We start from the raw sequence: 17,792 nt of genomic DNA, 5'->3' as shown, positions 1-17,792 counted from the left end.
TTTCAAGTTAGCTATCAATTGAATTTAGTGCCCTTTCATATTTCTTGCTGCAGGATAACACTAGCTAAGCATTTTGGCAGATTCTTTTAGTAGTACCCACTTTCAGCTCTGTTTTTTCTTTCTTTCTTTCTTTTTTTAAAGTTGGTAGACATCAGTTGAGCGCCAGTCATTTATATTATAATCAGGAAGAGAGCTGCAAAGACACACACACAAAAAAACTATAAACAGCCTGTGGAAGCATGTTTTATTGCTACAGATTTAGATGGACTGTACTGGTCCACAGTGAATTTTTTGCAGAAACCAAAGTAGACGATCTTTATAGATTTCTATGCTCTGAACATGAATATTACGATTAAAATTGCCTCCTAGCTCAGACTTACTTTAAGTTGGGATTTCACATATATTGCTACTGTATTCCATTGGACATCCAACTTACCCATAGTCTACCATCCTGTGTACCACTGTTCCTTAACAGAAATGTCACTGTGAAACTGCTCACCATGCTCATCACTGAATGCACCACAGTTCTCTGTGAAGACATCAAGGTGGAAGTAAAGGAAGTGCATCTTCAGGGTTATGTTGCAGCTAATGACCTTATAAACATGAATGAGTTTGTCCAAAAGGTCCCTGTAGTTTTCAGATGTCCTGTGTCCTAAGAACAGTGGTGTCACATTATGAAAACAATGCAACACATGCAGCTGATCAGGTGTTAGAGTGAACTTGAAGTGTGTGCTCCCAACAGCTGGCGTATCAGTAGACCAATGAATATCCCCCATGTGATCTTCTCTGTGTTAAGTCATGCAAACATCTTGCATAATTATTGAAATGCTGCTTCTTTCCTGTAAAAAGCTTTAACAAATTCTATAATGAGTCCCAACTTATGTGTGCAATGGTGGGGGAACAATTTTGTTTGAACTCTCCAGAGGTTCTCTGTCGGCCATGATTTTCCCTCATCCTCATGACAGGTGGCTCTCTCACAACATGAGGTCTGAGTGACATGCATTTTCTTTCCAACCTTTCCTCTGTAAGGAATGAACCAACACGTTCAAAACCAAGATTGGCTTTTGCTACTTTCATACGTATCTATCAGCATGTGCTTGGAATTTCAGGTCCCAGAGGCAGGTGCTGTACAATATTCTCCTTTTTGTCATTTTACTGTTGTTTCCAGTGATTTCCTTAATGACAAAAATAATGTAGTTTTGTGTTCTAATCATTTATTTGTTTCAGTTACACTTGGGTTTTTTGATGATATAATTATTCCACCAGCATCGTTACAGCATCCGTCAAGGTTTGACGAAACAGAACAAGCCTGGGTGTGGAAGTATGACACTGATGGTGACACACATGATTTGTTTATGGATCCAGGTAATATTGGTATCTCAGCATGAAGCATTTTTTTTTTTTTGTAGAAGACAGTACACTTTTTATGTTTATGTTTATTAATTGCTTTTATTGGCAAGTGACATGAAGCCTTATCCACATAGGCTGAAGTGGGGTAAGTGTAACCATGGGGTTAGTGTAACCACAGCTTATGGTGCCTTAAAGAAGCTGTATTTTTACCTCTGACCTATCACACATATTAGTTTACTCCTTTCTTTGTTATATTTCACCATAAGTTGTCAAATCTGACATAAATTGGTAATTAATTTTTGGACTTGAATTGACGTCTACATTTTCACTCTGCGAGTGAGTGACGTGCTCAGAATTTGGTGGTCTGTCATTTTTGCAGTTTTAAAGATAACTGCACAATTTTTTGGTTACAAACTAACTTTTGCTTGACAATTTCAAATATGAGATTCATTTTACTCTACTGATAAAGCTCTTGATAAGCCTGGCATGGTTACACTTACCCCAACTTTTTTCCCATGTGGGGCATGTGTAACCAACAAGCTGGGCAAGTGTAACCAGTGGGGGTTACACTTGCCCCAAACAAACTTACCGGAACAGATTTATTTATTTAAGCCGTAACCTTGTTTTTGCTATACACTAGATCAACTAAACTGGCCTTCCTGTACATATGGATACCAGAATACTTGATGTGCTGGATTTGTAAGCCTACTGAGTTTGTGTGAGATATATATATATATATATATATATATATATATATATTTTATTTAAGTCTATTATATTTTTAAACCACGTTTCCTTTTATAAAATATGACCCAGTCTGACAGTGTAGTCCCACTGGTAAAACAAAGAAGAAAAGGATTGCACCAGGAGCTGAAGTTATCACTTTTCAAGATGCCATCTATAAAGAAAAAGATTTTAAAGGAAATAAGAATAATAATGAGAAAGCAAAACGAAAAAGCATTATCAACATAAAAAAAGGCTTGGTAATGGAAAGTAAATCTTCCAAGCAAAGTGCTGTTACTTTATTCGAAATGGCATCTCGGAATGTTGTGGAAAAAAATCCCTGATTGCTCATGTGGGTAACAAGAAAAAAAGACTGAAGTTGAATCAACAAGTGAAGAAAGTGATACTGAAGGAGGCCTACCTTTAATAAATAGTGATGAAGAAAATGGTACCATAATAACACTGGACAATATCAGGAAAGAAATGATAAACTGTGAAGAAGAAAAAGACTCAAACGTTTTTGAAGCCAAAGATAAAATTACAGTTGGAAACTATGTTCTGGTAGCTTTTGCAACAAAATGTAAGAAAGTTCATTTTATTGGCCAAGTTACCAAAATTAGTGATTTAGGAGATCCAGAAGTGATTTTCCTCAGATGCAAAAATAAGACAAAGCATGGAACCACATTCTACTGGCCTGATAGAAGAGATGAGACGGAAATTCCATCCTCTGATGTCATTTCAGTGCTGCCTCAGCTTACTTTGAGTCGCAGGGTAGACCTAACATTTGGTGTTACATTTGATTCATACAACATTCACTGACTAAATAATAGTTAGGGCCTAAGTGTGAATATAATAAGTTGAATTAGGGCAGTTTAGTGTTAAACACAAATTGCCAACAACTTTAGTTCAGTCACCATGAAAAATAATAGAAAGTGAACTTATAAAGTGAATTTTTCTTTTCTCTTGATACTAGATATTTTATTGTTTTTGTTAAATTGCCTACTAAAGAAAAAATATTACTTTTGTAGCATTTAAACTAATCAATTACTGGCCTAAAACAAAAATAAATCATCTATGAAGCATTCTGTTTCAGTGTTTTATGGTTTAGGCTAACACTTATTTTTTAGTTTAGTTAACATTTTCTGTGTATTTCATAATATACAAAGAGGCGTGTGCAAAAAAGTTCATATCTTGAGTAAAATTTAAGAAATTTTAGTAATTTAAAAATCCTAAAATTCAGTAAAAATTGGGTAATCAGGTCACTTACCCCAAGTCTCTTTTACAATGCTCTGTATGGGCACAACAATGCGGGGCTACACTTGCCCTGAACCATGGGGCAAGTGTAACCTCACAACACAAAATTTTGAAAACAATTATTGATCATATAATTTCTTTTTTCAAAAACAAAATATAGATTGTTCAAAAGTCCATAAGTCTAACTTTAAGCATGAGAAATTTCAAAATCATATCTTTAATAACAAGTTGGCAATTTGGTGTCAAAGTTGAACTATGCCAAAATGTGGTTACACTTACCCCACTTCACCCTAATTTTTTATGTTTATGAATATTGGAACATTGTTTGTAATGACCATAGGTAAAGAGTCCTTGCTTAGCTTGTCTAATTTCAGGCCAAAGGATTACTGGAAATTTGTCTGTTATTTTCAAACATAACAGTCTCACTTCCCTCAACAGAAAAAGCCCATGCTCCCTCGTACCCATTCCCTCCTCATTGTGATTTTAACTTGGAATGGTTTGTTTATTGTTTATTCCATGGGTTACATGCATAACATTTCATTGTGGCATATTTCATTGGGGTGTTGCCTTCCTAGAAGCAATTGCCTGTGTCATTGTAGCTACTTCTGCAAGACTACCATTTTCAGTTTCCTAATTTTTCAGCCAGTCTATCCAAAACAGTATGTTAGTAGTTAGTCTAATTCTTTTTCAGGGCAGTATCCCAATCCAGTTTCCATTCTTGTTTTCAAACAAACTACTGACACTTGTCAGTTCAATTACTTCTATAATATACACTGTTAGTGCCATTATATTATGTGTATTTAGCGTAATAATACATGCTTTTACACACATGTAACTGTGCTCCTTCAGTCCTAATGGAAAGACTATTGTTTTGCTTACTATATTCCATTAGAAACTCTTTAGATGTTGCTAAGTCCAACTATTTTACAGTGTACTATCTGTTAGCGACATAAGTCGATTTTAATCTGTGTAACTCCGTGTTCACGTGTTGTAAACATAGTCAGAAGTTTTCAGCATGCTTGTTTGAGACAGTTAGAAACACTTTAGATATGCTTAAGTGTCAGAGTCATCTGTAGAAACCATCATCAAAAATTGGCAAAGTTTAAAAAAATTCTGGAAAGTTGCAGGTCCAATATAATACTTGATAGAGCGTGTTTTGCTAAAACTAAATACTCAATACCTGTGAAGTTCAGGAAGTAATCTATATGTGTATCAGAAGGTACTTGAATTGGAAGTCATATGTTTTTTTGCCGTAGATAAGAAATGTAAAACTGAAATTTGTAGTTGTAACCTTCTGTTTGCAGCCTGACATTTTCCCCAGAAGTAACTGTAAGTTTAAGGCCTAACCTCCGTGTAAAGTCACAGTAGTTGCAAAATACTGTAATTACACAGGAAGTAAGTGAGGAAATTGTAATTGGTAGGTGAGACAAAATTCTGTAAAATAGTTCTAAAAGCTTTTCATTCTTAATGGAAATTCATTAGCGGTTGGTGAGAAGTGAACATAAACTGCCTAGCAGTTTAAGGGAGTTAAGGTTGGAGTAACAACTATTATCAAGCTATAAAGAACCCCTTCAAGAAGTAGAACACTACAGCCAGCTAAATTGTCACACCTGAAAAAGAGGCAGAAAAGCATCGATATAAAGCAAAGTGCAGAAGGCAGAGAGCAGTATTAACATATCCACATTTTGCAGTGCATAAAACCTTCAGTTCAGTGGTTACTTCAGCAGTCCTAGAGAAGTTACATGAAATGTTTTAGTAATTTGTAACAACTGGTGGTAGCACAAAATGTAGGGCCCAGGCACAGCATAATTAAAGCCAAAATAGCACACTGTATTTTAAAATGTTTATTCATAATGAAAGGGTAACAATTTTCATTTCATTGTCATACCATTTATTTGGTATCCAGCAGGATTTCTGTTAATGCTAGGTACAACAAAACCCAAAATTTATTATTTACAATTTACCCTAAAAACTACTAATGTAAATAATCAACTGGATTCTGTACTGAATCAGTGCCCCTTCACAATTTGCACATGGCAACATGTAATATTTAGTCCAACTTGTGACTGAATGAAGATTTAGGTGTTATAGGGCTATAAATGTACCTGCTGTGTGTGAATCACCTGTCAGTTAAGGTTGCTACATCTTGATCACCCCGCCAGTATCTGTAAAATTGCTTAAAAATGTTTAACATTGTAGGACCTTCCTGTTAACAAAGTGTTAAGGTGACTCTAGAAAACATGCCTTCACGTATGAATGGTAGCCTTTTCTATTCAGGAGGTATTTCAACTTGGCTTTCTGCTCTTTTATTCAACACTAAACTCTAGTAGATATGACAGTTTGGTGGAGACACCAGCTGCTTCAGAACTTCAGCTAAACTTTTGAAGCAGTTGGGGGTACAAAAAAATCAATCATTAAAGAAGGCAGGAATCTGAACCCAAAGTGTACATTTCCGTTTTGTTCGATCTGTGTAGAGACAGAGACAAGTGGATATGAAAATAATGTTGAGCCAGTTTCCACAGCAGGTGTCAATCTTCTTTTGAAAATGACAGTTCAGAGAATTTGTTGTCACTTCAGACAGATGTTAGGATGATACTGTGTATTTTGCCAACATTTCCTTTTATTTGAAGTATAACTAGATTACTATCAAAAGCTGTTGATAAACTTTCTTTGTTGAACAAACAGTTTCCATCCATGGACCGTTATCTGTTTCATAAAAGCATTTACAGGATACTAGACAATATAAAATCAGTAGGATAATGAAATCCATGAATTCATCACTGTTGTCGCATAATAATATAAATAACTTGAATGAGTGCACTGTCAACATCTACATCTACACGTACATCTACATGCATATTCTGCAAGTCATATTTAAGTGGCTGGCAGAGGGTTAATCAAACCACCTTCAAATAATTCTCTATTATTCCAATTTCGTACAGCGCACAGAGAAAATGAACACCTATATCTTTCTGTGCGAGCTCTGATTTCCCATAATTTTTTTATGATGATTGTTTCTCCCTATGTAGGTCAGCGTCAAAAAAATATTTTCGCATTCGGAGGTGAAAATTGGTGATTGAAATTTTGTGAAAAGATTCTGCCGCAACGAAAAACGCCTTTGTTTTAATGACGCCCCACACCTTGTATCATGTCAGTGACACTCTCCCCCCTTCTTTGAACGTTCTCAGAGTACTCCATGAATACTATCTGGTAAGGATCCCACACCGTGCAATAGCACTCTAAAAGAGGACGGACAAGTGCAGTGTAGGCAGTCTGTTTAGTAGATCTGTTACATTTTCTAAATGTCCTTTCAGTAAACACAGTCTTGGGTTAACCTTCCCCCCACAACATTTTCTGTGTGTTCCTTCCAGTTTAAATTGTTCATAATTGTAATTCCTAGGTATTTAGTTGAATGTATGGCCTTTAGATTTGACTGATTTAACGTGTAACCAAAGTTTAATGGATTTGTTTTAGCACTGGTTGACCTCACACTTTTCGTTATTTAGATTTAATTGCCAGTTGTTGTGCCATATGGATATCTTTTCTAAATTGTTTTGATCTTCTGATGACTTTACTAGTCGATAAGTGACAGCATCATCTGCAAACAATGTAACACAGCTGCTCAGATTGTCTCCTAAATCGTTTATCTAGATAAGGAACAGCAAAGGGCCTATAACACTACCTTGGGGAATGCCAGAAATCACATCTGTTTTACTTGATGACTTTCTGCCAATTACTACAAACTGTGATGTCCCTGGCAGGAAATCACAAATCCAGTCACATGACTGAGACGAGCAATTTCACCACAAGCCACTTGTGTGGTACAGTGTCAAAAGCCTTCTGGAAATCTAGAAGTATGGAATCAATTTGAAATCCCTTGTCAGTATTTCATGTGAGTAAAGAGCTAGTTGTGTTTCACAATAACGATGTTTTCTAAGTCCGTATTGACTGAGTGTCAATAGACCATTCTCTTCAAGGTAATTGATAATGTTAGAATGCAATATAAGTTCCACAATCCTGCTTCATATTGGCATTAATGATTTGGACCTGTGGATTATTACTACTACCTTTCTTAAATATTGGGGTGATCTGTGCAACTTTCCAGTCTTTGGGTATAGATCTTTCGTCGAGCGAACGGTTGTATATGATTGTTAAGTATTGAGCTAATGCATTAGCATACTCTGAAAGGAACCCAACTGGCCTACAGTCTCTCTCGGAAGACTTGCTTTTGCTAAGTGATTTAAGTTGCTTCAGTACTCCGAGGATATCTGCTTCTACGTTACTCGTGTAGGGAACTGTTCTTGATTCGAATTCTGGAATATTTACTTCATCTTCTTTGGTGAAGGAATTTTGGAAGGCTGTGTTTAGTAACTCTGCTTTGGCAACACTGTCATCAATAGTATTTCCATTGCTATAGTGCAGAGAAGGCATTGATTGCATCTTGTCACTAGCATACTTCACATGTGACGAGAATCTGTTTGGACTTTTTGCCAGGTTTTGAGACAAAGTTTCATTGTGGAAACTATTATAAGCATCTTGCAATGGGTAGTTGATTGGAAGAAATTAAGAGGGACAGGAGCGTCTGATGGCTCTGAAAGTCAAATCCAGATGACAAGAGTGGACAGAGATTGTTCAAGAATAGGTGTATGAATTTCAGCACCCATCTGTACCACAAAGCAGACTCAACATGTGATTAGCTGGCTAGCTTTTACTACAAACGTGAAACAGTAGCCAAGTCACCCAGCGGCTTGTGCACCGAAAGCTTTATTACAAATTCGATTGTCATGGAGAACTGATATTTAGAGAACAGCAAATAATGTGTAGGGTTCCAGAATGAATTTTCACACTCTAGTGATGTGTAAGCTCTTTGAAAACTTCCTAGGAGATTAAAACTTCGTCATACTGGGACTCAAACCTGGAATCTTGTATTTCGAAGACAGCTCCCTAGAACCTAGGTTAACTGCTACTGTCAGGGATCTTCTTTTGCTGACTCTCCTATAACTGGTTCTCCTTTCTCTTGCTCTTTATCTTTACTTCTTACACTGTTCTTGTCTCATATCTTTTCTTACCAGTGAACTGTGTTTGACCTCCTACTCTCTCTGATGCCCTAATTTGCATGTCGGTCTCCCCGTGTCCTCACTACAAATGTCTCCCTCTCAACCTGGTGTTTGTATGACCTGCCACTCCTTTACAGTCTTCTCCAACCTACCCCTCTTTTTCTCTATTAGGAAGGAACTAAAAGCTCTGAAAATATAGATGCCCATTTTTTTTTTACCCTACAATTAAATGTATCTATCACTGCTTCTTCGTAATACACACTCGGGACTAATCACTGACCGGTCATTGTGTCGTCTTAGAATTTTAGGCTATATCTGTTTTGAACACCAAACCAGTTGATACAGTGAAGACTTAAATGGCCAGTGTTTGCTTATGTTTAACTTCCTCTCTGAGATGCTGTGATTTATGTATAAAATTGTGCCAGTTGAAGATGTCTGTTGCAAGTGGGCATGAAATGCTAGTAAATAGTTTTGTACTGAGTCCCATTTTGGTGGTCCAGTGTTCCATTCCCAGACTAAGAATCAAAAGGTCACGGTTTCAATTCCCAACCAGTTCTAGGACTTTGATGTGTCACTTATCACTTGTTTCATGTCTGGCAACATTGTTAATTTGAAATATGCCACGATGCACTTAGGTCCAGAGTCTATGTCAAAGTGTAGGTTCCTCTGTGAGTGAGTCGTGAAATCATGTTGATGGCCGGTGGGAGGCAATGACATCCCAAGTACGCCAAATAAAAGTGCTGTGGTGTTCAAACCAATTTTGGATTCATTACAACATTTACATTGACCATGGTCTGTCAGACAGAAAATTTTAACAGAAATGAAACAGACTGCTATTGGTTGCAGAATCTTCTGTTACCATACAGAACTGTCCCATCCAGCTGATGGGGCACTCCAGCTTGATGAACCTGAGAGAGTATAATAACAAGTTCATAATAGTTTAATTTACAGCTTGAAGGCAAAGAACATGACTTCTAGTATTATCTATCAGATAACTGTGGTGACAATTCTGCTCTTGTTTAATAAGAGACCTGAAAATTAATAAGATACTTTGAAAAAAGCTGAATATCACAAATCAAATGCATTTATAAAGCAGAAAATTGAGATGAGAAGATTATTTAATAATATCATCACAAAAATAAAACCAAAATCAACATGCGTTTAATTTTATAATGCAAAAATTTTAGGGCTCCTTCTCTATTTTTATACTACACAATTGAAAACTTTGGTCAATATGAATAAAAGAACATATATCTGTTTCTCAAAGTGCAGATAATGTGATTGTGCACTGCAATCATAAAAGAAAAAAAATATTTTGACAGACTTACGCTTAAGACTGTTGTAATCTAGATACGAAAAAGATTGTTATCTTTTTGTGGATAGTGTGTACAAACCTCACAATGGCAATGTAACCTCCCTCTTGCTTTTTCCTTCTTTTTTCCCTTATATTTCAGTTAATGTAAATGCAGTGTCAGTGTATATATAAGAATATACAGCTTACAGTTGCAGGTTAACTTTATCGTTTACCTAGGTAAACAATAAAGTAGCTGTAGCGGCTTGTTTACTAGAAGTGACAAAACCTTATGTTATATAAAGTTGACTTAGGACATGGCCTGTTTTAGTGAAACATTTAAGTAATATTTTATGTTCTGAAGAAGATGTTATTACTAACATTGAAACCTAAGTAAACGATAAAGTTAACCTGCAACTGTAGGCTGTATATTATTATATAAACAATATCAGTTGCTGTCACTACATAAAAATGTTAAAAATTATGAGTGTCAATGTACTAATCTTAGCCTTTCCCTTGATATAGTCCAAACTGTCAGGTTTCTGGCTACATGCAATGCTCAGCACCTTTCAATTGATAATTATTATTGACATCACTGATACCAGGGGCATAATTATGTGATAGTTGGAACCGAAATCAAAACTGTACCTTTAAGGTAATGTCACTGTAAAATCAAGCTTGTTTTGTTACTAATTTCTTTTCTCCCTTTCTGTATGATGAGAATTTGTTTAAGAAATCGTTATGTGAGTGCAATGAGGAGTCTAAGTTTACAGGGTTATGACAGAAATAACTCCATAAATTATTGCTTCGTCTTGCTTGGAATTGCAAAACTCAGTTACAATCTGTAAATTTTCTGAAGGCTGGGAAACAATTACTTTCATTAAATATCCTGATCCATATGCAATTATATGATTAAATTTAAACATTTAAACAGTAGGTAGAAATGTGGAGCGACCTTAAATATTCAGGCTTAATATTTAATGACAGTGAAAAAGTATACATTACAACAGTTGGACACACAAAAGATTTTAGAGGTCTTTTTGTTATATTTGCCTAAATTTAAACTGAAATGTCATTTGGACTATCAGTGATCATCCTAGAAATCTCCAAAAATTATGGACTCAGCATCAAATTCTAAAGGTGGCAGGGGTAAAATACAGGGAGCGAAAGGCTATTTACAATTTGTACAGAAACCAGATGGCAGTTATAAAAGTTGAGGGACATGAAAGGGAAGCAGTAGTTCGGAAGGGAGTGAGACAGGGTTGTAGCCTCTCCCCAATGTTATTCAATCTGTATATTGAGCAAGCAGTAAAGGAAACAAAAGAAAAAAAAATTCAGAGTAGGTATTAAAATCCATGGAGAAGAAATAAAAACTTTGAGGTTCGCTGATGACATTGTAATTCTGTCAGAGACAGCAAAGGACTTGGAAGAGCAGTTGAACAGAATGGACAGTGTCTTGAAAGGAGGATATAAGATGAACATCAATAGAAGCAAAAATGAGGATAATGGAATTTAGTTGAATTAAGTCGGGTGATGCTGAGGGAATCAGATTAGGAAATGAGACACTTAAAGTAGTAAAAGAGTTTTGCTATTTGAGGAGCAAAATAACTGATGATGGTCGAAGTAGAGAAGATATAAAATGTAGACTGGCAATGGCAAGGAAAGCATTTCTGAAGAAGAGAAATTTGTTAACATTGAGTATAGATTTAAGTGTCAGGAAGTTGTTTCTGAAAGTATTTGTATGGAGTGTAGCCATGTATGGAAATGAAACATGGACGATAAATACCCTCCTGGAAATTGAAATAAGAACACCGTGAATTCATTGTCCCATGAAGGGGAAACTTTATAGACACATTCCTGGGGTCAGATACATCACATGATCACACTGACAGAACCACAGGCACATAGACACAGGCAACAGAGCATGCACAATGTCGGCACTAGTACAGTGTATATCCACCTTTCGCTGCAATGCAGGCTGCTATTCTCCCATGGAGACAATCATAGAGATGCTGTATGTAGTCCTGTGGAACGGCTTGCCATGCCATTTCCACCTGGCGCCTCCGTTGGACCAGCGTTCGTGCTGGACGTGCAGATGGCGTGAGACGATGCTTCATCCAGTCCCAAACATGCTCAATGGGGGACAGATCCGGAGATCTTGCTGGCCAGGGTAGTTGACTTACACCTTCTAGAGCACGTTGGGTGGCACGGGATTCATGCGGACGTGCATTGTCCTGTTGGAACAGCAAGTTCCCTTGCCGGTCTAGGACTGGTAGAACGATGATTTCGATGACGGTTTGGATGCACCGTGCACTATTCAGTGTCCCCTCGATGATCACCAGAGGTGTACGGCCAGTGTAGGAGATCGCTCCCCACACCATGATGCCGGGTGTTGGCCCTGTGTGCCTCGGTCGTATGCAGTCCTGATTGTGGCGCTCACCTGCACGGCGCCAAACACGCATACGACCATCATTGGCACCAAGGCAGAAGCGACTCTCATCGCTTAAGACGACACGTCTCCATTCGTCCCTCCATTCACGCCTGTCGCGACACCACTGGAGGCGGGCTGCACGATGTTGGGGCATGAGCGGAAGACAAGACGGCCTAACGGTGTGCGGGACCGTAGCCCAGCTTCATGGAGACGGTTGCGAATGGTCCTCGCCGATACCCCAGGAGCAACAGTGTCCCTAATTTGCTGGGAAGTGGCGGTGCGGTCCCTTACGGCACTGCGTAGGATCCTACGGTTTTGGCGTGCATCTGTGCGTCGCTGCGGTCCGGTCCCAGATCGACGGGCACGTGCACCTTCCTCCGACCACTGGCGACAACATCGATGTACTGTGGAGACCTCACTCCCCACGTGTTGAGCAATTCGGCGGTACGTCCACCTGGCCTCCCGCATGCCCACTATACGCCCTCACTCGAAGTCCGTCAACTGCACATACGGTTCACGTCCACGCTGTCGCGGCATGCTACCAGTGTTAAAGACTGCGATGGAGCTCCGTATGCCACGGCAAACTGGCTCACTCTGACGGCGGCGGTGCACAAATGCTGCGCAGCTAGTGCCATTCGACGGCGAACACCGTGGTTCCTGGTGTGTCCGCTGTGCCGTGCGTGTGATCATTGCTTGTACAGCCCTCTCGCAGTGTCCGGAGCAAGTATGGTGGGTCTGACACACCGGTGTCAATGTGTTCTTTTTTCCATTTCCAGGAGTGTAGTTTTCACAGGAAGGGAATAGAAGATTTCGAAATGTAGAGCTACAGAAGAATGCTGAAGATTAGATGGGTAGATCACATAATCTAATGAGGAGGTATTGAATAGAATTGGGGAGAAGAGGAGTTTGTGGCACAACTTAGCGAGAAGAAGGGGCCGGTTGGTAGGACATGTTCTGAGGCATCAAGGGATCACAAATTTAGCATTGGAGGGCAGCGTGGAGGGTAAAAATCATAGAGAGGGACCAAGAGATGAATATGCTAAGCAGATTCAGAAGGATGTAGGTTGCAGTAGGTACTGGGAGATGAAGAAACTTGCACAGGATAGGGTAGCATGGAGAGCTGTATCAAACCAGTCTCAGAACTGAAGACCACAACAACAACAACATCAATATTCATCACATTTTATTAATTTTAAATGTCAGTCTCTTCCTATCCTCACTTGCATACTTGTGGATGAGGTGTTTGCTTTACCCTAACTCTATTGAAGGTAATTGTGTGGGTTCCATGTTTGGTTGAAATTGTTCAGAGTGTTCCAATAGAACTATACTAGACACACAATGGTCCACTTCATACAAGGAAAGTAACAGAATGCTTTCCTCCAGTGACAAAAAACAGGGAACAAATCTGAATATGACTAAGGTCATATAAAGTGTGGTATACCATTTGGGACTGTACTGAGTCTACTGATTTTGTTGATATACACTGCCTGACCAAAGAAATGAAACACACAGAAAAGGGGAAGGGGGACAGGTTTAGTGAGTAAATGATGTTATTTTGTTGCAAAATCAAGTCAGATTTACAAAGAATTTGGTAGTATGAACCCACTTATCACTATGATGTTCAGGCCTGGATGCATGTACTAATTCGATTGAGAAGGATGTCATAAAGCTGTTGTAACATCCCCTGAGGCAGGCTGGGCCACAACTGTTGCAACCATTTCTTTATATCCTGGATACTGGCACTGGGACAGAGTTGAAACCCAAGCTGGTTTCACACCTGTTCTGTCAGAGACAGATCTGGGCAACCTGTTGGCCAAGGAAGTGGCTCAACATCATGCGGGCAGTTGGTAGAGACATGTGCCATGTGTGGACGAACGTTTTGATGTTAAGAAATGTCGCTACAGTCTTGTCACATGAGAAGTAACAGATGAGGACGTAGGATGTCTGTGGCATACCTGTGCCATTAGAGTTCCTTCAATCCCTACTTGCCATGACTTGAAGTCATATCCGATGGCTTCTGACACCATAATGCCATGAGTAACATTGCTGAGCCCATCCAAAACATTGGAAGGATGGGACATCTTCCCAGGTTTCTGCCACACTCACTGTAATGGTCATCCAGGGTAGTGCAGAACTGCAATACAATGCCATTCATCATCAGTCTTTGTTTCCTGGCCATGATGTCGCTCCAAACACAGGTGTTTTTGTTGTGGTGTTAACAGCAGTGTACACATGGGACAGTAATTCCCTAGTCCAGTTTTTGCTAGTGTCATACAAATGCTATAGGATGGCACAAAATGTCACAGGGAGTCCATTACTTGTTATTGGGTTGCAGATGTAGATGTGAAGGGCTTACAGTATGCTTGGTGCACAATGCAGCTGTCCCCCTTTGTGGTGGCTAGAGATGGTCGACTGACACCTTGACAATGAGTATGTCTGCCCTCATGCTCTTCTATCTTGTCGAGCACTGAACCACTGTCACATTTGAATACTCCACATTTCAAGATATTGCATGATTTGACTAGTTGGCCAAATGGAGACCCACAGTGAGGATCCTTTCACACTCTGTCTATTGATAATAATGCTGACTCCCAGCCATCTTCACATCCTTTACAGTGATTGCTCATTGTTTCTAATAGAGTAGTCCGTAACTTCAACAGGTGCCAAAATTTTATTGTTTCACATTGCTCAAACCATCAGTGAACTCAACCATTTCAAATTCTAAAGACCAAGGGCAGATGAAAACTTTTGTGGGAGTATCATGCAGAAACATAGCTACTATCTTCATTATATGAATAGTTTCCCCAGTCTGTGGTACTGATATGTGAAGATTCGCTTACTTTGCTTGCTCCTCCTCTTATCATCTCCTGTTGTATCATACTTTGAGACATCCCTGTGCACTCCCAAGTACATTCTTAGCCTGTAAAAGGTCAGTCAGGCAGGTCTGCAGTGTCTGTTCTTGAAATTCACATAGATCATTGGTAGGGGTCTTGAAATTCACATAGATCATTGGTAGGGGTCTTGAAATTCACATAGATAATTGGTAGGGGTCTTGAAATCCTAACTTGGCCGCCTCTGTACTTATATGCCATAATGGGATTTGTTGTTGACAGTACTGACTCACTTTCAGAAAAAGGCAACATTCACTAAGTGAACACTAGATAGAAGAACAGTTTGCATCTAGATAACATTTTCTGAATCATTGTACAAGGAGGTGTGCACCATTCAGCATGTTTCATCGTTAACAGGCTTCCAGTAACCTGGAAAAATTGAAGGATAAACTACAAATCTTCAAATCTAAGTTGTAAGTTTTCATTGTTTCACACTCCTTCTGTACTATATAGGACTTCCTAAAGTAGTTGAGAAACTTTCTCTGTAGTGTGTATTCTATCTATTATTTTTTTTTAATTCCTTAGGTCTGTTATTTATAAACTAGTTAACAACTTCTGAATTTCTTGGGTATTTATCTTTCCAGTTTTCTATCAGAAATGAAAACAAAAGTCTTCTGTGTTTTTAATCTAATATCTTGAACATTTTCTGTATGCTGGGCATACGTCTCTATGACAACGTCTCTTCATAGCTCTATTGATGGTGATTGTTTCCGCCCACAGCTATTTGCTTTTTGCAATTGAAAGCTGTGCAAAGTGCTGCCAGGCATCAGGGAGTTCCTCAAATTGACTCGACTGTAGGAGTGTTGTAGTTCTAAAGAACAAATGTATTAAAATTTCATGCATGATGCATCATTTTTTCATGCATCTCAATGTTTATGATGTCCTATCTCCTGAACTGTGTGTGGTACCATGATATAATTTTATAGGTGCATTTAGCTGCATATGTCGACATTGTCTGCAAAATTTATTGCAAATAGAGTTAGTACACAGAAGAAATAAATTTAAATGGTCTTACACGATATGGCAGTTTTTCACACATCTCATTATTTATGACTTCATATCTCCTGAAATGTGATAGTAGGTGGTTCTTGCCCTGTGACTGAGATTCTTGCCAGGCAGTAAGACATATGTGTACCAAGTTTGGTTGTTATCAAGAGGAGATTTGGAAAACACACACACACACACACACACACACACACACACACACACACACACACACACACACAAACAACAAAAAGTTTCTTCTATGGTTTTGAGTGGTGTTTAACAAAATGTTGTTTTTAATAGGAGAGACAATAAGATTTCGTGTTACTGCTGAGAGCTTTGTGGAAACATCACCTGTTGGTCCTGAGAATCCAGATCTAAAAGATGCAGTTGATACTACAGAAGAGCCAAAAGTTCCATACAAACTGACAGTAAGTTAACTTGTATTTAATGCCAAAACTTTAATCTCTTACATGATAGTTCCTATAGTACCTGCGAACACATGCTAGTACAATATCTTTTTGTTAACTATACTGTGCATTTACTGTGGTCTCCATTACTGTTCTCATTCATGAATACACTACTATGCCACTGAACGAATCTATAGCAATAATGCAAATAGTAGCACAGTGAATTGTATTTGGAAATAGAAATGTGGTTATGATATCACTCATATGTCCTGGATACTAAATAGAACTAAACAAAAATATAAGAATTTATTCTGGTAACTAATTTTTAAAATATGGAGGTTATTAACATATGAAGAGGGACAACAGTTTTGTTCTAGAGATACCTGGTTTCCAAGCCAACAGAAGTTATGTGACAGGGCTTTTTTGTCACAAGTTAATATTCTGTTTTTCCTATTACATTTTCATATTCTTTAATGGTCTAGTAACAGTGCAGTTGCTTTAGGACAAAGGTGAGCAATGGATGGCTTCTGGCTGCATCTGACCCTCAATTAGTTTCAGTCTGGACTGCAGAAGAAATTCCACGTGAAAATAAAATGATTGTACTCTCAAACATACATCTTGTGAGGAATAATTTGTTGACGTGGAATCCCAGGAAAGGGGTGACATTCATAACGGTGTGTTACTCCATAAACTTTAACGTCATAGGTGCTATAGTTTTGACTTGACAAGAAGTGCTGCTGTCGTGTCACATGATGAGGAGGTCCACGAGTTTAAGTAAGTATGTGAATCAGGCCCATGGTTCCCCAAATGTTGCCCGTGCCTTCTTTCTTTTCAGTTATGAAACATAATGAAGTGACCTGTTTTTGATTTATATTCTGTAACATATCTAATACAAGTATTTGTTATCATAGTAAAAGAAAAACAGAATGAAACTAACACAGTAAATATTTGTGTGTATTTTGTTGTAAAGGATGCCATTTGTTAAGGTACATTACCTGTCAATGTGAGCTGGAAATGTAATATCTGTGGATTCAAAACCAGGCCCTATTCTGATTTGGTTTTAAAAGATTGATTCCTTCAGCAAAGCCTTGCCTGGTTAAATCCTCATCTTCTTTATTGTCCAAATGAGCTCAAGTTTGGCATAGAATTTTCCTAGACTGAAAGATTTATCCATTGCATACACTCATTAGACTGACAACTTGGTCCTGAATTGCTCTGTATGATGTACAAGGACTGCCTTTTACATTTTAGAAAAATAATGAAAGAGAACATTTTTTACACAAATTGTTTTATTGTTTCTCTGAATCTATCTTCTAAAAGTTACATAGTTTTTCATGCCTTCAAACAAATTTGAGAAACAATTTTTCCCCATTTGGACATTGGTACCTTAAAACCGTGGTT

At 38.2% G+C, this 17,792-nt stretch overlaps 1 protein-coding gene across 1 annotated transcript in view; it reads left to right on the top strand.

Moving 5' to 3' along the window:
• LOC126354046 (DNA-directed RNA polymerase III subunit RPC8) overlaps positions 1–17,792 on the top strand; it is a 40,974-nt gene that overhangs the window by 12,852 nt on the left and 10,330 nt on the right. The window contains exons 3-4 of the mRNA XM_050003391.1: positions 1,228–1,365; positions 16,285–16,412. Of these exons, the coding sequence (XP_049859348.1) occupies positions 1,228–1,365; positions 16,285–16,412 (266 nt within the window). The remainder of the gene's footprint in view (positions 1–1,227; positions 1,366–16,284; positions 16,413–17,792) is intronic.

Source organism: Schistocerca gregaria, chromosome 3 (genome assembly GCF_023897955.1).
Source record: "Schistocerca gregaria isolate iqSchGreg1 chromosome 3, iqSchGreg1.2, whole genome shotgun sequence".
Lineage (NCBI taxonomy): Eukaryota > Metazoa > Arthropoda > Insecta > Orthoptera > Acrididae > Schistocerca > Schistocerca gregaria.
This window is presented reverse-complemented; position numbering and strand designations above follow the sequence as displayed.